Source organism: Aethalodelphis obliquidens, unplaced genomic scaffold (assembly GCF_003676395.1).
Source record: "Aethalodelphis obliquidens isolate GAN/ISIS:26980383/991018 unplaced genomic scaffold, ASM367639v1 scaffold2, whole genome shotgun sequence".
NCBI lineage: Eukaryota > Metazoa > Chordata > Mammalia > Artiodactyla > Delphinidae > Aethalodelphis > Aethalodelphis obliquidens.
Window position 1 is genome coordinate 34,051,682 of NW_020837946.1, and position 22,772 is coordinate 34,074,453.

At 42.3% G+C, this 22,772-nt stretch overlaps 1 protein-coding gene across 15 annotated transcripts in view; it reads right to left on the bottom strand.

Annotated features, from left to right (window-relative positions):
• Nucleotides 1–11: 11 nt before the first annotated feature.
• CFLAR (CASP8 and FADD like apoptosis regulator) overlaps nt 12–22,772 on the bottom strand; it is a 63,760-nt gene continuing 40,999 nt past the window's right edge. For 7 of the 15 annotated variants that reach the window (XM_027124280.1, XM_027124270.1, XM_027124235.1 and 4 more), the window contains 3 exons: nt 20,186–20,696; nt 17,872–17,952; nt 12–168 (listed from right to left, as the gene is read on the bottom strand). In XM_027124280.1, coding sequence (XP_026980081.1) covers nt 18–168; nt 17,872–17,952; nt 20,186–20,696 — 743 coding nt within the window. In that variant the 3' untranslated portion in view covers nt 12–17. Of the gene's footprint in view, nt 169–11,081; nt 11,360–11,486; nt 11,790–16,852; nt 17,953–20,185; nt 20,697–22,772 lie in introns of those variants that run through there. The other 8 variants (XM_027124307.1, XM_027124316.1, XM_027124325.1 and 5 more) reach the window with 8 other exon arrangements.

Genomic DNA, 22,772 nt, shown 5'->3' on the forward strand with positions numbered 1-22,772 from the left:
AATTACATACCTTCAGATCAAATTCCACTGATCCTCTGGAGGTAAAAAGTTCTCAGAAAAATTTCCTGAAAACAGAGCTTTAAAGAAATTAGAATCCTCTTCGTGCTCCAAGTCCAAGTTCCAAGAAATCTCCCGTTTGCGCGGTAAGAGAACTCAAATTGCCTTGGCCTAGCAAATGAAAACTCGGTCAGCCGATTTGGGAAACTTATGCTAATTGATGATGTCATCATTGACTCACTCGCCTTGCCTCCTCCCCTTTCCTGGGGTTAAGACAATGCTGACAAACAGCGTCTGCTAAAGGCAGATGCCTAACCTTCCCACTGTAGAGCTCAGGACTCCCACGTAAAGCCGAGGGCTAACAGAGGAACTCCTGGAAGGCACTAAGTGCTCTAGTGTTTCCCTGGGGTCACTCCCCTCGTAAGTTAAAAAAGGAAGTGTCGATTTTTCCTAACCATCTCCTTCCCCAAACACACTAACCTTTAAAATAAAACTCAAAATGTTCCTGAAATAGTAGTCGGCCATCTTAACTCTTTCTCAAGTAAGTACATGTGCAAATAAACAATTAAAAAATCTAAGGCAAAAAAAAAAAAGGAGGGGGCTGGGCTCTAAGCCCATTTGGAAGTATTTGCAAGGAACTGAGTTAACAGTAGGCAAAACTGGTGAAGTCTCTGCCCTTCCAGCACATTCAGTCCAGCAGGAAAAAGACTTCAAAGACATTATTTCACATAATAAAAACAATACCTAACACTTGTATCCCAACTACCATGTGCCAGGTACTATTTACTCATTTAATCATCCCAACAACTCTCTAAAAAAATACTATTACTATGACCCCTCTTTTAAGACGTGAAAATTAAAACACAAAAGGTTAAGTAATTTGCCCAAGATCACACAGGGAGCTGGTGGGAGAGCCAAGATTTAAACCAATAAGTTTAGCTTTAAGCCACTACACTATAATTCAGCTAATTCAAATGCACAGAGCTGAAAGAAGTACAGAATCTTATAAAGATATTTTATCTCTGAAAAAAAAAGATTTATGGGGGACTTCACTGGTGACTCACGCTCCCAGTGCAGGGGGCCCAGGTTAGATCCCTGGTCAGGGAACTAGATCCCACATGCATGCTGCAACTAAGAGTTGCTAAGGAGCCTGCCTGCTGCAACTGAGACCTGGCACAGCCAAATACATACATACATATATAAATTTGGTCATGGAAAATGTTATTTCTAAAAAAAAGATTTATGATGCCTTATTAGCAAACGTATTACAGTGCCATTTCCATATCCTAGGCATGAAATTCTGTGTTTAAGAAAGACAAGCCCAGGGCTTCCCTGGTGGCGCAGTGGTTGAGAGTCCGCCTGCCGATGCTGGGGACACGGGTTCGTGCCCCGGTCCGGGAAGATCCCACATGCCGCGGAGCGGCTGTGCCCGTGAGCCATGGCCGCTGAGCCTGCGCGTCCGGAGCCTGTGCTCCGCAACGGGAGAGGCCACAAGAGTGAGAGCCCCGCGTACAGCAAAAAAAAAAAAAGACAAGCCTGAGTGGTGATGGTTGCACAACAATGTGACTATATTAATGCCACTGAATTGTACACCTGAAAATGGTTAAAATAGTAAATTTTATGTTATGTATATTTTACCACAAATTTTTTTAAAAAAAGATAACGATAAGACAGAGAAGCTCTAAGTGTTGGTCTTCTATTCATTTCTTCAATTATACATATTTCACTCCCTGGACCATCTGGGAAGCCAATTTGATGAAACTATCGCTTCTCACCTTGTTCATAAAATATATTAACTTTTTCAACTTTTGTTCAATAATATTAAATATTTAGCAAGCTCTTCCTATATGTAAAGCATGAACTCTCTAAGGTCAGTGTTATTATCCATATTCAATAGATGAGGAAATCAAAGTTCAGAGAGGAAAAGTATTTTGCCATCATCCCAACCCTAGGAAGAGTTGGGAGTTCAGGACTGACACCTAGGTCTCTCTAATTCCAAATCCTATGCTCCTGATCTCAAGGCTACTACTGCCACTAACTCCATATGAGGTAATGTAATTTCTGTAACTATTGGGCAGGGTGAGGCTGCAGTGGGGCTCACCTAAGCGCCACAGGAGCCCCACAGAGCAAGGCAGGAATCCAGATGGTGATGCCTTGGAGGTATCTGAGCTAAGCCTGAAAGGCAGAAGTAGAATAGAGACACCTGAAGTCAAACTTGAACTTTTATCCTAGGACTCCCAGTACTCAAGGGAAACGCTTGAATCAAGTTAAAGGGGGGAGATCGTGTGCTATGTTATTTGCATTCGGCATTTCATACTTCCCATTCAGAACACAATTACTGAGGGCATGCTGATGGTGAGTTGATAGCAGTGGAAAGAATAAACATGTCTTACAGCCTCTTTCCTGATTGGTTGCAGTCAACTTGGTCCATATGAAGAGCCAATCAAAACCTACCACGGCCCTGGTGACAAAGGGGAAATACCAGATGGTTCCTATTTAGTTCGGCCTTGGGAGGGGGCGGTGGTGTCAGTAATTGGCTTTCCTTTACATCCAGGGTCTGGTCCAAGTTCCCCCCCACCAAAGTAAAAACTCGTGAACTAAAGAATGGACACAGTGATGGGGAAGATAGATGTAGGAGCTGGAAAAAACCCTGGTGCCCTGAAACTTTCATTCCAACTCCTGTTCCTATGGTAGCAGGTTCTTTTGATTAGCTATCCCATCCCCAACTTCTAGGACTCCCTCCCTTCCTCACTCCATACTTTTATTCACACACTTCAGACCTTCTCAGAACTGGTCTTACTCTAGGTATATGGGAGCATGATGAAGCTAAGTTCTAAAGGAGAATGTTTTTTGTGGTAAGGATCCCAGCAGAGGTCTCCAAATGGTGCACTGGCAGGAGACTATAGCTAGATGAGTAAAATGTGACCCATTTTGTATTCGTTATACTACAGACTGATCTATTTTAAGACATTTTTTGGCCTTGCTGCACGGCATGTGGGATTTAGTTCCCCGACCAGGGATCGAACCCATGCCCCCTGAAGTGGAAGCGCAGAGTCTCAACCACTGGACCACCAGTCCCCAGACTGATCTATTTTAACGTGTCTCTTTCCTTAATAAAAAAGCAGTTTAAAAAAAAAAAAAAGAGGTGAGAAACTTCCAATATTTAATGTAGAAAGGCTGGAAAATAGGGAAACACACAGAGTCATTTATAACCTATACTGTTAAATTTTTATCAAGTCAATATGTTGTACACCTTAAACTTACACAATGTTGTATATATGTCAATTATATCTCAATTTTTTTAATTTTAGTGTATATCCTTTCACTTTTCTCTGTGTAATTATTTTTCAAAAATTGGAATAAGCTGTACAGTTTGCTTTTTTCACTTAACAACACATATACCTTTTTTTTCATATCATTAAATAGTCTTTGACAACATGATGCTTAGTGGTTAGATGATATTCTCTTCCCTGGATATACCATATTTATTTAACTAATTTATAGTTATTGGACATTTAACTCATTTCCAATTTTTTACTATTGTGAACAGTGCTGCATTGAAGATTCTTACAAATAGATCTCTGAACGTATTTATAATGATTTCCTTAGGATGAAACCCAATGTAGAATTAGCAAGCTAATCTTTAAATTCACCCTTCCCCATTCTGTGAACCCCAAAGGCCTTGCATCCCACTTTCTTATCCGTTGGGTTTGAAGCAAGAAGCCAGGGAATTCGGGGGTGACAAAACCTCAAAGTTCCACAAGATGGTGATATTTCCTAAAAGAGTCCAACAGACTAGCACTAGATTGGTTAGGGAACTAGGCGGATGTGGCTAAAGGGGTAAAAGAGTTTTAATGCTGCAAAAAGAAAAAAGAAAGAATCAAAAGAGGCTGAAAGGTCTTGCATTTAGAGGAGAGTTTGTCGTTTAAAAGAAGAAAAATAGAGAGAAAGCTGCTTTGACCTTTGATTCACTAATTTTTCGAAAAGGCAGCACAAGACAGCCATGTTTATAAAAATTTACAGGGCTTTCCTGGTGGCGCAGTGGTTGAGAGTCCGCCTGCCGACTCAGGGGACCCGGGTTCGTGCCCCGGTCCGCGAAGATCCCACCTGCCGCGGAGCGGCTGGGCCCGTGAGCCATGGCCGCTGAGCCTGCGCGTCCGGAGCCTGTGCTCCGCAACGGGAGAGGCTACAACAGTGAGAGGCCCGCGTACCGCAAAAAAAAAAAAAAAAAAAAAATTTACAATGAGGCAAGTGACATAAAATGTCCCTGATATCAATGTGTGCAAAAAGAGTCCAGTTAGATGGCAGTATTCCACAAATTGGTCTTCATATTCAGTGAAATCACTGTCAAAATCCTCACTGCCCTTTTTTTTAAAAAAAATGTTATTTATTTATTTTTCTGGCTGTGCCCCACGGCATGTGGGATCTTAGTTCCCTGACCACCGATTGAACCTTCGCCCACTGCAGTGGAAGCACAGAGTCTTAATCACTGGACCACCAGGGAAGTCCCCTCACTGCCCTTTTTACAGAAATTGACAAGCTGATCCTAAAAGTCATGGACATGTAAGGGACTTGGGAGAGGCAAAATAATCTTGAGAAAGAAAACCAAAGTTGGAACACTCACACTCCCCAATTTTAAAACTTACTACAAAGTACAATAATCCAGACAATGTAGTACTGCCATAAGGATAGACAGTTCCGTGGAATAGAATTGAGAGTTCAGAAATAAACCCTCACATTCACGGCCAGTTGATTTTCAACAAGGATGACAAACAATTCAATGGGGGAAAAATAGTCTTTTCAACAAATGGTGCAGGATATCCATTAGCAAAAGAATGAGGTTGAACCCATAATTCATACCATATGCAAAAAATTACTCAAATTTGATCAAAGACTGAAATGTAAGAGTTAAAATCATAAAATCTTATAAGAAAATATAGGTGTAACTCTTCATAACCTTGGATTAGGCAATGGTTTCTTACATATGATGCCAAAAGCATAAGCAACAAAGAAGAAAACAGATCAATTGGACTTTATCAAAATATAAAGTTTTGTGCTGGAAAGGATACTATACAAAAAATGAAAAGACAACCCATAGAATAGGTGACAAATTTTGCAGATCTTTATCTGATAAGAGACTAGTATCCAGGATATATAAACATACTTACAATTCAACAACAGAAAGACAATTTTTAAAGATTTTTTTTTTGATGTGGACTGTCCTTAAAGTCTTTATTGAATTTGTTACAATATTGCTTCTGTTTTATGTTTTGGGGTTTTTTTTTTTTTTTTTTTTTTTGGCTATGAGGCATGTGGGATCTTATCTCACCGACCAGGGATTAAACCCGCACCCGCTGCATTGGAAGGCGAAGTCTTAACCACTGAACTGCCAGGGAAGTCCCAAAAGACAATTTTTAAATGGGAAAGTACTGAATAGATGTTTCTTCAAAAACAATGTAAAAATGGCCAATACACACATGAAAAGATGCTCAATATCATTAGTCAGTAGGAAAATACAAATCATAACCACAATGAGATACTAATTCATCCCCACTAGGATGTTTATAATAAAAAAGACAAAAAATAACAAGTGTTGGAGAGGGTGTAGAGAAATTGGAACCCTCATACCCTGCTGGTGGGAATGTAAAGTGGTATAGCCACTGTGAAAAACAGTTTGGCAGTCCTCAAAAAGGTAAACATAGAGTTACCAGCAATTCAATTCTGACTTTATGACCCAACAATTCCACTTTTACGTCTATACCCAAGAGAATTGAAAACATATATCCACACAGAAACTTATACATGAATACTCATAGCAGCTTCGTTCATAATAGACAAAAAGTAGAAGCCATCTAAATGTCCATCAAATGATGGATACACAAAATATGGTATAACCATACAATGAAATATTATTCAGGCATAAAACAAAATGAAGTACTTACATATTCTACAACATAGATGAACCTTGAAAACATTATGCTAAATGAAAGAAGTCAGAAGGCCGTGTATTGAATGATCTGTTTATATGAAATATCCAGAGTAGGAAAATGTGTAGAAACAGAAAGTGGTAATCCAGGGGCTAGGAGGCAGGGAGGAATATGGAATGATGGCTAATAGGTACGGGATTTCTTTTTTTATTATTATTTATTTATTTAGGCTGCACGGGGTCTTAGTTGCGGCACACGGGATCTTCGTTGTGGCACGCGGGATCTTTTAGTTGCGGCATGTGGGCTCATTGTTGCGGCATGCCGGCTTCTAAGTTGCGGCATGTGATCTCTTAGTCACGGCACGCATGCAGGATCTTGTTCCCCGACCAGGGTTCGAACCCGGGCTCTCTGCATTGGGAGCGTGGAATCTTACCCATGGACCACCAGGGAAGTCCTAGAATTTCTTTTGTACGTAGATGAAAATGTTCTGAAATTAGGTCATGGTGATGACTGCACAACTGTGAATACATTAAAAACCAAAGAATTGTACACTTTAAAAGGATGAAGTTTTATGAAATGTGAATTATAGTTCAATAAGAAAAAAAAAGGAAGATCTAGGATATGTCACAAACAACTTTCTGATGGTTAGTTTCACGTGTCAACTTGATTAAGCTAAAGGATGCCCAGAGATCAAGTGAACCTTATTTTGGGGTGCGTCTGTAAGGATGTTTTTTAGAAGAGATTAGCATTTGAATCAGTAGACTAAGTAAAGAAGATCTGTCCTCACCAAAGTGGGTGGGCATCACATCCAAGCCACTGAGGTCTGAATAGAACAAAAAAGGAGGAGAAAGGGTGAATTTTCTCTCTTTCTCTTCTTGAGCTGGGACATCCTCTTCTGCTCTCAGACTTTGGAGTTCCTGGTTCTCTGGGCCTTTGGACTCCAGGACTTCCACCAGCAACACCCCACTCCCCCATCCTGTCCCTCATCCCAACCTCCAGCCACAATCTTATTGTGTATGCATTGGAGAATCTTGAAGGTTTCTAAGGAGGAAAATGATAAAGATATGTTGAGAAAGATTCTTTGGGTTGCTGTGTATGACATGATCATAGGATCATAGGCTGGGGGCAATATCAGTGAGAAAGCTGTCGTCATAGTTCAGTGGAGGAGTAATGAGCGCGCAGAGGAAGTGTAATGATGGGGATAGATGGAAAAGACCTTGTAGTTGCAGAACTAACCTGATTTAGATTTAGCCAGATGTAGAAACACAGGAGAGGGGAGACCAGGATGAAACTGATGTTGGGGTGATGCTGTTACCTAAAACTGGAGACGCAGGTAAAAGAGCAGATTGGGAATGGAGGTTTTTTTTTATGTTTGCCATATACTGAGTTTGAGGTACCAGAGGGAAAATCAAGTGGAAAAGTCTACCAGGAGGTTGAGGGTGAGATTTGAACTTGAAGAGTCTGGGCTTGAACATCCCTCTTGTTATTGGCATAGAAGCAGTAATTGAAGCTACAAGGTTGTCAAAAGAAAAATATATAAAGAGAAAACAATAGAGTGATCCTTGGGGATATCCACATTTAAGGATGAGGAGGAGAAAGATACCAGGAAGACTTGGCCAGGAAGTCCTTGATAGAACTTCATAGTGGAACACCCTGGAGAAGTAAGAAAACTATGACGCCAGGGTCCAAGGACCACTGGTTTGGTAACTATGGTTCATGTGACCCATGGATCTTGTAGATTTGGTAAAATGATTAAGGTGAAATCCAGATGGCAGGGAAGTATGGAGTAAATGGGAAAGGTGAAATGGAGAGGGTGTAGACTAGCCTAAAATTCACATAAGACAGTGGCTTGAAAGAGAGGGACTTTATTTGAAGGGGGAAGCAGAGCTTGTTTTCAGACTGAAGGCTCAAAGAGAGAGGAAGAGATTAAAGATACAAGAGACTTGAAATAATGCTCAGTCTTGGAAGAGGACTGACCTATGCCAACAGAGGGACTAAGAATCCGACGTGAGGGACTAAGAATCAGACTTCTGGGGCAGGAAGTCCTTACCAAATAAAGAAGAAAAGATGTTTCTTATATCATCATTCAAACAGTGAAAACCTGGGAATGACTTATCATACAGAGACATATAGGTATAGGCATGACCACATAAATGAAAAGAGAGAAAACAGTGTTAAAATATTATGCCATTTATGTTTAAAATGAACATATTGTGTTTATATATATTAAAAGAGAATGAACATTTTTAACAATAAGTAATTTTTATTTTACATTTTAAAGTTACAATAATATGTGCTCTGTATAAAATGAAACGAAGAATACAGATGTGTTTATTCAAAATTACTGACTTTCCAGGCTTCCCTGGTGGCGCAGTGGTTGAGAGTCCGCCTGCCAATGCAGGGGACACGGGTTCGTGCCCCGGTCCGGGAAGATCCCACATGCCGCGGAGCGGCTGGGCCGGTGAGCCGTGGCCGCTGAGCCTGTGCGTCCGGAGCCTGTGCTCCGCAACGGGAGAGGCCACAACGGTGAGAGGCCCGCGTACCACAAAAAAAAAAAAAAAAAAAGAATAAAAAATATATGATATCGCTACATAGCTACTAAAATAGCTGAAATACAAACCACTAACACCACCAAATGTTGGCAAGGATGTGGAGCAAAGGAACTCTACAAAATGGTGCAGCCGCTCAGGAATACACGCTTTCAGTTTTTTTCCAAAGTTACACACACATAGGCTTACCATACAATATAGAAATTGCTCTCCTAGGTATTCACTCAAATGAGTTTAACACTTACATCTACACAAAAATCAGCACACAGGGCTTCCCTGGTGGCGCAGTGGTTGAGAGTCCGCCTGCCGATGCAGGGGACGCGGGTTCGTGCCCCGGTCTGGGAAGATCCCACATGCTGCGGAGCGGCTGGGCCCGTGAGCCATGGCCACTGAGTCTGTGCGTCCGGAGCCTGTGCTCCACAACGGGAGAGGCCACAACAGTGAGAGGCCCACGTACAGCGCAAAAAAAAAAAAAAAATCAGCACACAAATGTGTTTATAACTGCTTTATTCAAAATGCCAAAACTTGGAAACCACCAAGATGGCCTTCAGTAGGTGAATGAACAATCTCTGGTATATCTATGTAATGAAGTATTATTCAGCAATAAAAAGGAATGAGTTATCAAGATATGAAAAGACATGGAGGAATTTTTTAAAATTAACTTATTTTATTTATTTATTTTTGGCTGTATTGGGTCTTCATTGCTGCGCACAGACCTCCTCTAGTTGCAGTGAGCGGGGGCTACTCTTCGTTGCGGTGGCTTCTCTTGCTGCAGAGCACGGGCTCTAGGCACGTGGGCTTCAGTAGTTGTGGCTCACGGGCTTAGTTGCTCCACGGCATGTGAGATCTTCCTGGACCAGGGCTCGAACCCGTGTGCCCTGCATTGGCAGGTGGATTCTTAACCACTGTGCCACCAGGGAAACCCGACATGGAGGAATTTTAAACACATATCACTAAGTGAAAGAAGTCAGTCTGAAAAGGCTATAGAATGTATGGCATTCCGGAAAAGGCAAAACTATAGAGAAAATAAAAAGATCTGCAGTTGCCAGCGGCTTAGGGAGAGAGAAGGATGAATATGAGGAGCACAAAGGATTTTTAGGGCAGTGAAACTATTCTGTATGATACAGTAATGGTGCATACATGACATTATGCAGTTGTCAAAACCAGGAACTATACAACATGGAATGAGCCCTAATGTAAACCCTAGTAGACTTTCATTTAATACTAATGTATCAATATTGTTCATCAACTGTAAAAATGTACTGCAATAATGCAAGGTGTTAATAGGAGGAGAATTGTGGGGCATGGGGGACTATATGGAAACTCTGTACTTTCTGCACAAATTTTCTGCAAACCTAGTTACTCTTAAACATAATGTTTATTAAAAAGAAAAAAGGTTGGGGAGAAATGTTTGTGGAGCAATTAATAAATTATCTTAATCTTCTCTTTTTTTCCCTTTTTTTAAAAACTGAGGTGAAATCCACATAAAATGTACTATTTTAAAGTGTACAATTCAGTGGCTTTTAGTACATTTACAATGTTGTGCAACCATTACGTCTATCTAGTTCCAAAACATTTCAGGAACCTCAAAGGAGACCTTGTCCCCCTTAAGCAGTCTCTCCCCAATCCCCTCTCACCCCAGTCCCTGGCAACCACCAATCTGCTATTTGTCTCTATAGATTTACCCAATCTTGGACATTTCATATAAATACTGTCATACAATATGTGACCTTTTGTGTCTGACTTCTTTCACTTAGCATAGCGTTTTTGAGGTTCATCTGCATTGTAGCCTATATCAGTACTTAATTCCTTCTTATAGATAAATAACTTTCCATTGTACGGATATACCATATTTGGTTTATCCATTCATCTGATGGACATTTGAGTTGTTTCCACTTTTTGCCTGCTGTGCCTACGGCTATGAGCATGTATATAGGACTACTTGTTCACCTGTAATCTACCTTTTAGGTGACCCTTGTGGGGAGCTGGATTAATCTGTGATACTCAGTGTATACCAGCCGATATTGCAGAGGCATTTATTGAAAAGAATTTGTATTTCTTGAATGTTTGCTTATTAAGTGTGTGATAGAGCCTAAGTGGAAAAGCCTGGACCCGTGGGTCTTGCAGCTTTGGTATGGCACAAGAAGGAGAAGCAGAGGAAGTGTTGCTTGGAATAGAGAGGGCAGGTTCTTGAAAAATCAGTCATTACGTTTAATGACCTTGACTGAATCCTACATTTCCATCTCTGGGGCTACTGTAGGCAAGGAAGGGTCTGGCTGGGAAACAAGAAATTGTGGATTTACAAGCAGTGAGTCCTTTGGAGTCATTATCTGTGGCGATCCTAAACATATGTGCAGAGTTACTGTTTCTTCTTTTTTTGTTGTTGTTGGTTTTTTTTAAATATTTATTTATTTTTGGCTGTGTTGGGTCTTCATTGCTGTGCGTGGGCTTTCTCTAGTTGCAGTGCATGGGCTGCTCATTGCGGTGGCTTCTCCTGTGTGAAGCACGGACTCTAGGTGCCCGGGCTTCAGTAGTTGTGGCTCGCAAGCTGTAGAGCGCAGGCTCAGTAGTTGTGGTGCACAGGCTCAGTTGCTCTGCGGTATGTGGGATCTTCCCAGACTGGGGCTCGAACCTGTGTCCCCTGCCTTGGCAGGTGGATTCTTAACCACTGCACCACCAGGGAAGTGCTACTGTTTTTTCTTTATATTCAGTTTTGTGTATGTATCTTTCAAACTCTTATTCACTGTAAACCAGGTCCAAAAGCTGGTCTACACTGATGATTCAGTCAGAACTTTTCCTTGTGGATTACATCTCTTATGAGGACAGTGTCCAAATCCTACTATGTCTTAATAAAGCATCTCCATCTCTCCAACAGAAACCACAAAACTATAAAAGGAAATAAATGAGAGCATCATACATACTAAAAACTTAGGTCAGCTCAGGTGTTAACATTACATTTTTTAACAATACATACATACATTTTTAAACAATAATTAAAAAATTAAAATGATCACCTAGGCAAATATTTATTTTAAACTTACAACATGCATAAACATAAAAAAACACTTTAATCAAATAACAATGTACCAGTCAGACTAGGTTAGGTCAAAAGAAATATAAACCCCACATTTTTTTCTCTCACATAAATGTCCAGATGTAGGTAATCTAGGGTTGGTATGGTGACTCTGCTTCTTAATGTCTTCACCCAACAAGGCTCCTTCCTGTTCACCACTTGGTCATCCCTACAGTGTGGCTCTTATCCTCACAATTCAAGATGGCAGCTAGAGCTCCAGCCATCACATATTCAGTCTAGTCACTAAGACAGAAAAAGGGACAAAGGGGTGAAGGGCAAAAAACAGTTGCCTTTTAAGAAAAATTCTCAGCAATTGCCAAACAATACCACTGCTTACATATTATTTTCCAGGACTAGACACATGACCACATCTTGCTACAAGTTAAGGCTTGGACAGCTAGACTGTATTCTGTGAGGCTGTGTGCCCAGTTTCAAATTAAGACTTCTATTACTAGAGAAAAAGAGAATGGATATTTGGGACAGTGAGCAGGGTCTGCCACACAGACAAATTGACAAGGCTGACCTCAAATTGTGACCTCTTGGTGGCATAAGTAACATGCTTAATCCTGAAAACTTGCTCCTAGAATATGGGAGAAGAGATTCCCATTTCAAACACTGCAGACAGAAAAAGCTGTCAAGTGACCCCTACCATGGCCTATTCATGGAAGAGGATGGAAGGCGTTGGGGACTGGAATGGAACTGGGGTTGACGAGACAGTCCTCCTAACCAGTGGCCCAGAAAAGCAGCCCTGAGACCATGGGTCCTGCTACTGAAAAGAAGGGCTAGAGATGAGACAGAGAAGTGAAGGCAGAACTATAGGAAAGAGTAATCTCTTCAGCACCAAAGAAACAGCTAGTCAAAAGCTGATAGAGGGACTTCCCTGGTGGTCCCGTGGTTAAGATTCCACGCTCCCAATGCAGGGGACCTGGATTTGATCCCTGGTCAGGGAACTAGATCCTGCATGCATGCCACAGCTAAAAATCCCTCATGCCGCAACTAAGACCTGGCACAGCCAAATAAATAAATAAATAAATAGATGTTTTTTAAAAAAAGTTGGAGGAATTACCTAGACGTTACTTTAGAAACCAGTATGCTTAAATATACAGAGATAGAAAAGAGGATTTGGAACACAGAAAGAAAAGATACCAGCCATAGTTCTGTCATCATATTTTGGAATATTTCTTTCCGGCCTTTTGTTTTCCTGTGAGACATATTTTTTGGGTCTTTTTGTTTGTTTTTGGCCACACCACACGGCATGTGGGATCTTCCCCAACCAGGGATCGAACCCATGTCCCCTGCATTGTAAGCGCACAGACTTAACCAATGGACCTCCGGGGAAGTCCTGTTTTGCTTTAAACGTACTTAGCTATAAAAATAAAGGCTCTGTTTATGGCTTGAGTTTCTATCCTAGGCTGGGGTGACCAAGGACAAGCTACTTAGCATCCCTTTGCTCACTTTCCTCATCTATAAAATGGGAAGAAATAATAATGAGGACAATAATACCTACCGCAAAGAGCTGTTTTGAGGATTAAATGAGATAATTCATGTAATGAGCTAAGAACAGCTTATGTAAGCCTTTATTATTTGTATATATAAGTTTAGCGGTTACATAAAATTCCCACCAGTGGACGTTTTATCATAACCATGCTCCTGTTACTAAACACTTGACGAATTTTCAGTTGGGGGCTATTATAAAGTTTTAAATATTTTAATACATTTATCTCTTTTATATTTAGGGCTATTACTTAAAGCAGTATCTTCAGAGTCTTCATATAGATTTTAGAACATTTCATTTAAGCTGGGTTGTGGGTATGTATTCATTATATTGTTGCCTAATATAATTCTCCTTTAGCATGCCTTAAATATTTCATTTAAAAACTATACTCAGGGGGCTTCCCTGGTGGCGCAGTGGTTGAGAGTCCGCCTGCCGATGCAGGGGGCACGGGTTCGTGCCCCGGTCCGGGAGGGTCCCACATGCCGCGGAGTGGCTGGGCCCATGAGCCATGGCCGCTGGGCCTGTGCGTCCGGAGCCTGCGCCCCACAGGGGGAGGGGCCAAAAAAGAGAGGCCCCCCTAAAACGGAAAAAAAAAAAAAAAAAAAAACTATACTCAGTGAAAAAGAATAAGGCATTTAGTAATCAAATTGCTCATATACACAAAAATATCAAAGAAGTAGTTGTAGACTCCACTATGAAAGTGAGAAAAATAACTCACAAAATAACTTACATGAGAGCTGACTAAAAGACAGAGATGGGGGTCTTTACAGCTCTTCACATGCCAAACCACAGGCACCTCCCGGCTTATCACTCACCATTGCTCACATTCTCTCTGCTCCAGATAAAAGTTACACTCATGGTTTTTAAAACATGCCTTACATTTCCCTTATCTGACCCTTCGTTTGCTTTGTTTCTTCTCCTGCAATGCATTCTCTTCTCCACCTCAACCTGCCAAAATCCTACCAATTTTCAAGGTTTGATTCAACCTTTTCAAAATAACTCCTCCACAGTGTGCTATAATAATAACAGCTATGTTCGCATGGCATCACCAATGCAGTCATAAAAACTCTCATTGGGTATGACCATAAAGCCTCTCTCATTTCATCCTCAGAACAATTCTGCGAAGTAGGCAAGGGAAGGCAAGGCTTTATTCCTCCCATCTTGTTGGCCTGCTCCTGAAATCAAAGTCCCTCTTTACTCCACCCCATACCCCTTGCCAGTGAGCAAAACACACAAGCAAACCCTTAGCACTCTTTTTCCTTGGCACCTGCGGGTTGACTGATGAATGGTATTAATAAAAATAATGTAATCTAAAGACAGAAAAGTGACAAAAGTAAACAGCACAATATAATTTAATAAATATATATTTTTTGTTTTTGTGTGTTTGTTTTGTTTTGGCTTTTTTTTGGGGGGGGGCATGTGGGATCTTAGTTCTCTGACCAGGGACCAGAGATTGAACCTGAACCCCCTGTGGTGGAAGCGCGGAGTCTTAACTACTGGACCGCCAGGGAAGTCCCAATAAATAACCGCTTTTTAAAAGAGGAGGAAAGAAAAGATGGTGATTTAACAGGCTCTGTATTTTCACCGTGTCCATCAGATGGGATACGGAAAGCTATGTCGCCATGCTGCCTCTCTGCGGGGGGGGGGGGGGGGGGGAGGGGTGGGGCTGGAAAGGTAGGGTAATGACTCTCACAAACAGCTGAGAGAGGAGTATGATGCCTTCCCTGGAATGCATGCTACACATCTTCCAAAGTTTGTTCTAATTTCTGGAGGACACCAGATCGTAAGGCTGGTTGTTAACATTCTAGACCTGGCACTACCAATGATTTTCTCTGAGATTTGGGAACAGCTCACTTAAAAGCTGGGTGCCTCAGTTTCTTCAATCATAAAATGGAGGTTCTCATTCTTTTTGGCATACGTTATGGTTAACTACTCCCCAGGGAAGCTCCATGCCCCATTTTTCCCTAAGAGAACCCCAGCTTTTGGAGACCATGTGCCCAAGGGAGCTGAAGCCACTGAACCCCAGTCCCGGGGGACTGAGTCTGGGCTGGTATAAACCAACCATGGTAATCCCATTCCCTCTGCCAATGGTTGGTTTAAGGAAGAACATATCATGTGATTCTAGCCAATGAGAAGCGAGGGAAGGGAACTCTTGGGGAGGAGAGCTTCTGGGAGATTTTTCCTTTGATCTTAAGAAGCCACACAGGAAGAGATGTTTTCTCTTGTGTGTTTGGGTATGATACTTGGACCTGTGGCCCTCTTGTGACCTTTAGATGACAAATTTGAAAATAAAAGCCCAAACCCTGAGACTACTGAGAAGAAAGGTGGAAAGCATCAAACCCTTGAGGACATTGTTGAGCCAATGAATTAACCAAGCCAGCAACTACCCCCCTACCTCTGAACCTGTTGCTTAATAAGAGTAAACAAATTTTTTAAAAACTTTTTGTTTTAAGTTAGGTCTTCTGTTACTTGCGTCTAAAACATTTTGATATGATTGCGTTTTTCAAATCCTTTTTTTTCCCCATTTTACTGAGAAATAATTGATATACATCACTGTATGAGTTTAAGGTATACAAGGTGATGATTACATATATTGTGAAATGATTACCACAATAGGGTCAGCTAACATTCACTGTCTCATATGTATACACTAAAAAGAAAAGAAAAAAGGAAAAAAATGTTTTCTCCTTGTAATGAGAACCCTTAGGACTTACTCTCTTAACAAATTCCCTATGTGTCACAAGGCAGTGTTACCTCTAGTCATCATGTTGTACATTATACCCCTAGTACTTATTTATCTTACAACTGGAAGTTTGTCCCCTTTTCTTTTTGTAAATTTTAATTTATTTTTAATTATTGGAATGAACATCATTTGATGTGAATTTTCGAGAGATTATAGCTGTCAGGTGTCATTATATTACTTATTGAAAACCTAATGTCACAATATGCCATATCCTAAACTTTAATTCTTCACCGTCAGTCACACTTACACACTAAACCTGCTTGCATTCCATCCATCACACCCGTCTTGTAGGTCTTATTATTGTATATCACATAGCTGACTGTCTTTTGTTCTCTCTCATTCCATTTCTAAAGCCTTTCTTCCATCTCTGGTTTACCTCTACCATATTCTCTATCAATTTCACAGGTTATAGCTCATGGGATTACAGACTGTAGCTGCTCCTAAACCCTCTCTAACTAAAACTCTCATATTCATCATGTTCAGTTTTTGTAAAACATAGCTTAGGTGTGGGAGAAATCAGGGCCTACATCAAGAATCTGGTATTTCAGCCTCACATTGGACAATGCACTGCAGGTGCTTACCCGTGCTTAGAGAGTCTTTTTTTTTTTCTTTTTTTTGGAAGTTTGTGCCTTTTGACCACCTTCCTCCAATTACTCCCTTCCCCCACCTCCGGTAACCACTGCCTGATCTCTTTTTCTATGAGTTTGGCTTGTTTTGTTTATGTTTTTGTTTTGTAGATTCCACATATAAATGAGAGCATATAATGCTTGGTATTTGTCTTTTATTTCACTTAGCATAATGACTTCAAGGTCCCTCTTATTTTTATATTTAATGCAAATATGTTATCTTAATAATATATAAAAATATATAAAACTAAAAAGTAATATAAATAAATACTATGCTTCTGTTTTATGTTTTCGGTTTTTTGTGAGTCAAAGAAGATAAATGACATTTTTCAAGAGGGGTGGTGATTCCATTCCCAAGGTAAAAGAAAAGGTGCAATTCCCATCCACGATAGGAAACAGAATATGGAAAATGCCTGTCACCCGGTCAGGATGGGACAGAGAAGGATGCAAAAGCTGCCAGGTCATTAAGATCCCTCACAAACAGTTTCCCTCTCTAATACTTAACACAGGGTTCTGGTTCACGAGTCCAGGCGTATACATTGTTCCTGCTGGTGACCCCAGCAATGTGAAATTCAAAGACACCCTCAGGAGTCCCACATTCATTAATACAAGGATAGAAAATTACCTTTAAAGTAGAAATAAGTGTATGAAGTGTCTGAAAACTGTTCCTTTCATACTTTTCAGCCTTTGTTGAGTGATCATGTGAAAACACATATAAACATACCCACACAGATACATACCACTTAAAACCAACTTAAAAATATATAAATAAGTTTTCTTTTAACATCAAGTGATTTTTTTTGGCCGTGCCTCAGCATGTGGGATCTTAGTTCCCCAATCAGGGATTGAACTCATTCCCCCTGCAGTGGAAGCACAGAGTCTTAACCACTGGCCCACCCGGTAAGTCCCTTTAAATAATATTTTAAACAATAATATCCTTTTAGGTCATGCTTTCAAATCCAAGGAGGAAAGGTATACTGATTACTGTAGAATGCCATGTGAGTCCTAGACAGAGAAGCAACCTCAGATCAGAAAGCCACTGTTTTAAATTGAATGTTTGTGTCCACCCCCAGATTTATAGGTTGAAATCCTGTCCCCCAATATGATAGTATTAGATGGTGGGCCTTTGGGAGGTGATTAGTTCATGACAGGGCAGCCCCTATGAATAAGATCAGCGCCCTTATAAGAAGAGACACAAGACAGCCTGCTTTCTCTCTGTTCTCTTTGCCATGTGAAGATACAACAAGAGGGTCATCTGCCAACCTGGAGGCGGGTTCTCACCAGACACCTGATCTATAAGCACCTTGATCTTGGACTTCCCAGTCTCTAGAACTGTGAGAAATAAATGTTTGTCTTTCTGGCTAGCGATGGAGACTGCAAAGCTAAGAAGGGTCTTTGGCTTTTCATTTGCAAGAGAGGATGAGTTTCTTTCTCAGAGTGTGCTGCAGCCAGACACAATACCTCTCCTTAGCAGACACTCTGCTGTTCCAATCATACACCTTGCTGTTGAGTTCAATGTGGAGTTCCAGGAGTGAGTGTTTTCTGGAGGGAATGAGAAAGGCAAAAATTAATTCCACGCAAATATCAATGAGGAGACAGATTAGCATTAGGTTGAAAGCAGCTAACAGATATGAAAGTGCTTTAAAGTTGTTCCTTTCTAAATATTCTACAAGCTGCTTAGCAAGTGATCCAAACAGGTTTGCAGCACTCTGACCCAATGACCACAGTCCCCACCCACAGGGGCAACTGAGTTTTAGTCTGGGTACACACCAGCCAGATGATAACCCATCTGGATCATCCATGCAAATGCAGGATGGATGTAAAAGGCCAATAATACCGTTGGCCCGTGGCGTATGTACCTTGGAAGGCTGAGTTGCCCCTGCTCTAGCCCTCCCTTTTTGCTCTGCCATCCCTGAGGAGGCTAGGGGTCCCAGGCCCTGAGATTTATTCCTGGGGTCCCCCAAGCTACAACAGATGCCTTTCACAGGTGACTCAGAGAAATTCTAAATTGTGATTAGGGGGCAACAGAAAAGGGACTGCTAATCTTACATTTGAGGTACAGTAAGGCTTCCCTCATCCCAGAAGGACACCAGGTCACCAACGTTTCCCTTAGAAAAGTATCCTTGCCAATAAACATCAAAAATGTCTAAGTTACAAAGACTTGCAGACCTGTATAGCTAGGTACCATTTTTCACCTATCAACCTCAAGACTTGGGGAAATAAACGAGCACACGGTATCAGTGAGAATTCAGGGATGCAGACTCTCTCATAAAAGCTGATCTATGGGAATTCCCTGGGGTCCAGTGGTTAGGACTCGGCGCTCTCACTCCCAGGGGCCCGGGCTCAATCCTTGGTCTGGGAACTGAAGTCCTGCAAGCTGCGTGGCGTGGTCAAAAAACAAAAAGCTGGTCTAACTGTCCTAGAGGACAACCTGACAAGACGCATCAGAGGCTTTAAAAATGCTTGTCGGGCTTCCCTGGTGGCGCAATGGTTGAGAGTCTGCCTGCCGATGCAGGGGACATGGGTTCGTGCCCTGGTCCGGGAAGATCCCACGTGCCGCAGAGCGGCTAGGCCCGTGAGCCATGGCCGCTGGGCCTGTGCATCCAGAGCCTGTGCTCCGCAAAGGGAGAGGCCACAACAGTGAGAGGCCCGCGTACCGCAAAAAAAAAAAAAAAAAAATGCTTGTCATTCAACACAGTAATTCCACTTCTGGGAATTTTCCCTTCAAGAAAACAATTAAGAATAAGCACAAATACTGAGCTACAAAGACGTTGAACACTTTCTTTTTTGTGAAAGTAAAACATTGCCCAACAACTAAAGACTGGCCAAGTAAATTATGCTATAGCCATATTAGGGACTGCTCTGTAGACATTAAAATGATACTATAGGGACTTCCCTGGTGGCTCAGTGGTTAAGAATCTGCCTGCCAGTGCAGGGCACATGAGTTCGAGCCCTGGTCCGGGAAGATCCCACATGCCGTGGAGCAACAAAGCCCGTGCACCACAACTACTGCGCCTGCACTCTAGAGCCCGTGAGCCACAACTACTGAGCCCGCGTGCCACAACTACTGAAGCCCGTATGCCTAGAGCCGGTACTCCGCAACAAGAGAAACCTGCACAATGAGTAGCCCCCGCTCGTTGCAACTAGAGAAAAAGCCTGCACGCGGCAACGAAGACCCAACTCAGCCAAAAATAAATAAATAATTAAATAAATTTTTAAGCAAATAAATAAAATAAAATGATGCCATAAAAATGTGATTCCTGACATGTAAAAATATACTGTTGCACAAACTAAAAGCAGGTTATAAAGTAACAGTAGATTATGATTTCATTTTGGCTTAAAAAACATCTTTATATATGATTGTATCAGTATCCAAAAATGATCTGGGAGGCAACACACCAAGATTTGGTTAACAGATTAGTTCTACTAAGTAGGATTATAACTGCTTGTTATGTTCTGCTTTCAGCATCTATATCTCATGATCTATGTTCAGTAAGGAGTATGTATTGTTTTTGTAATAAGAAAAAAAAGACATTTCTTAATTTTGAAGGAAAATATCCAAACCACAAGCTGACTACTATATGACCTTCTGAAGTACAAAGCATTCATAAACTGTGCAGAGTCTATTATCATACTCCTAAGGCAACCCCAACAAGGAATGAAAAATCCCTCCCCCTGAAGAAAAGGGCATCAAATATGGCACAGTGGCACTTCCATCCTGGTAGCAGAAAATAAACAACTGGGGCCAGGATCCACCACAGCTTGGGTGGCTCACCTTTCTTTCCCCAGCTTCTGGGAGAGGCACTTCAGGTACAGTGACGGTGAAGGGGAGGACCGCTCTAGCAGGGACACGTCCGCTTTGCACAGGCTCCAGAAGAAGTCAGCTTCTCGGTGAATCACGCAGGCCCCGGGCTGCCTGACCTTGGATTCTGCACTTTTCACTGATGGCCTATCCACCTCCAGGAAGCTGCTGTCCTCTAGCTGGCTCTCTGACGTCACATAGTTCTGAATAAAAAAGACCTTTGGCTTCCCTGAGAGAGAGGGGCATGCATCTGCCATGAACATCCTTCTGATATGATCTAAAGGGACCCCTGAGTGAGTCTGATCCACGCCAAACACGCTCTGGGAGCCCCCTCGGCTCACCAGGATACACACGAAGCTGTCGTAGTCTTGGTGTTGGGGCATGTGCGCAACTTGGCCAAGAATGTGCATTATATTTTCCACAGTGAGATGTAAGAAACGCTTGACTTCATAGCCCAGGGCAGTGAAGGTTTCCTCAAGAATGTCTGGAAAAAACAAACAAACATGAAAAACAACACAGGAGGGACTTCCCGGGTGGCGCAGTGGTTAAGAATCCACCTGCCAATGCAGGAGACACGGATTCGCGCCCTGGTCCGGGACGATCCCACATGCTGCGGAGCAACTAAGCCCGTGCGCCACAACTACTGAGCCCGTGCTCTAGGGCCTGCGAGCCACAACTACTGAAGCCCATGTGCCTAGAGCCCGTGCTCCGCAACAAGAGAAGCCACCGCAATGAGAAGCCCGCGCGCCACAACAAAGAGTGGCCCCTGCTCGCTGCAACTACAGAAATCATGTGCGCAGCAAAGAAGACCCAGCACGGCCAAAAATTAACAAAAAAAAACACAGGAGTAAGAAAAGCTCAAGAAACACTGGGTAGCAATCCTAAACATGGTCTAATTACTTGTCTGTTTCTGCTTTTGTGTCATAGTTTGAGGCTTTAAAGGACCTAAGAACAGGGCAGGAGGGATAGAATCAGCCTAAAACATGAAATGTGTGACTTTCATGTCCCAGGTTCCCAGTTATGGTCTGTCCCCTGTTATACCACTTCCCCTGCCTGAGGCCACCACCGCATCTGGCCACAGGCAGAGACTGAGTCCACCTCTAGTCTAAACGAACCAAGAGAGGAAATACTTTTTCCTTTTAGCCAAAACAAAGTTGGGGATTGTTCAAAGGGCTCTTTCTTACAATAACTCACAAGTTCATAGGAATGGGTGCATTTGCAGCATGGAGATCTAAACCTAGATCCAATGGCCGCAGAAAGGGTGACCCAGGTCATGAGTTCCCTCACCTCCACCTGCTGTGAGCTGATCCGGAGGCCCCTGGATTTAAGCTGGAACCATTCCCAGACTCCCCAGCTCCTCTCATGACCTACTTCCCAGTGTAGCCTTTGACTGAGCAAGGGAGGGCCCTTGGCCAAGACGCCCTACAGCATAGGTCCCCAACCTTTTTGGCACCAGGGAACGGTTTCGTGGAAGACACTTTTTCCACAGACTGGGGGTGGGGTGGGGTGAAGTTTCGGGACGATTCAAGCGCTTTACATTTATTGTGTACTTTATTTCTGTTATTATTACATTGTAATATATAATGAAATAATTCTACAACTCACCATAATGCAGAATCAGTGGGAGCCCTGAGCTTGTTTTCCTGCAACTAGATGGTCCCATCTGGGGGTGACGGGAGACAGTGACACCCAAAGTGTGTTTTTTTGTTTTGGTTTGGTTTTTTTGCAGTACGCGGGCCTCTCACTGTTGTGGCCTCTCCCGTTGCGGAGCACAGGCTCCGAACGCGCAGGCTCAGTGGCCATGGCTCACAGGCCCAGCCGCCCTGCGGCATGTGGGATCTTCCCAGATCAGGGCACGAACCCGTGCCCCCTGCATCGGCAGGCGGACTCTCAACCACTGCGCCACCAGGGAAGCCCGGAAGAGTGTTGTTTATGTCCAGTCTACTCCATGATCTCATTTTGGTGGCTGTCACTGCAGAAAACCCTGCTTCACAAAGATAGGATGTTGGAAATGAAAGCAGGCTTTTCCATGCTTTTGTGGCAATCTCAGGATATTCCACCTTGACTTTAATCCAGAATGTATGGAGGTCTGAAGTTGTCTCAAACATACTTTTAAGGCCACCATCATTTGCGATCTCAAGCAATTGATCCTCTTCTAGCGCAGACAAAGTCGATTCACCCAGCTTATTCACAAATGGGTTGCAGATCCATTCCTTCCCAGTTCGGGAGTCTTTTGTGGTTGGGAAGTAATGCTCAAACTCTTTTGAAAGCTGAGATAGGTGATCATGCATCAGCTGGGAGAAAGAAGGCCCCAGTTCAGTCTCTTTCAAAATCTCTGCTAATGTTTGAAACATGTCCAAAATCCCAATGTTCACTCGTCACCCCCATAATTCCAGTTGGCTTTGAATGCAGTCACTTTATCTGCCAACTTGAACACAGCTGTCGTTCTCCCCTGAAGTGACAGACTGAGTTCGGTGAGCAGGTTGAATATGTCGCACAAGTAAGCAAGTTTTGCGACCCATTCTGTGTCACTGAAATGTGCTGCCAGTGGTGACTGTTT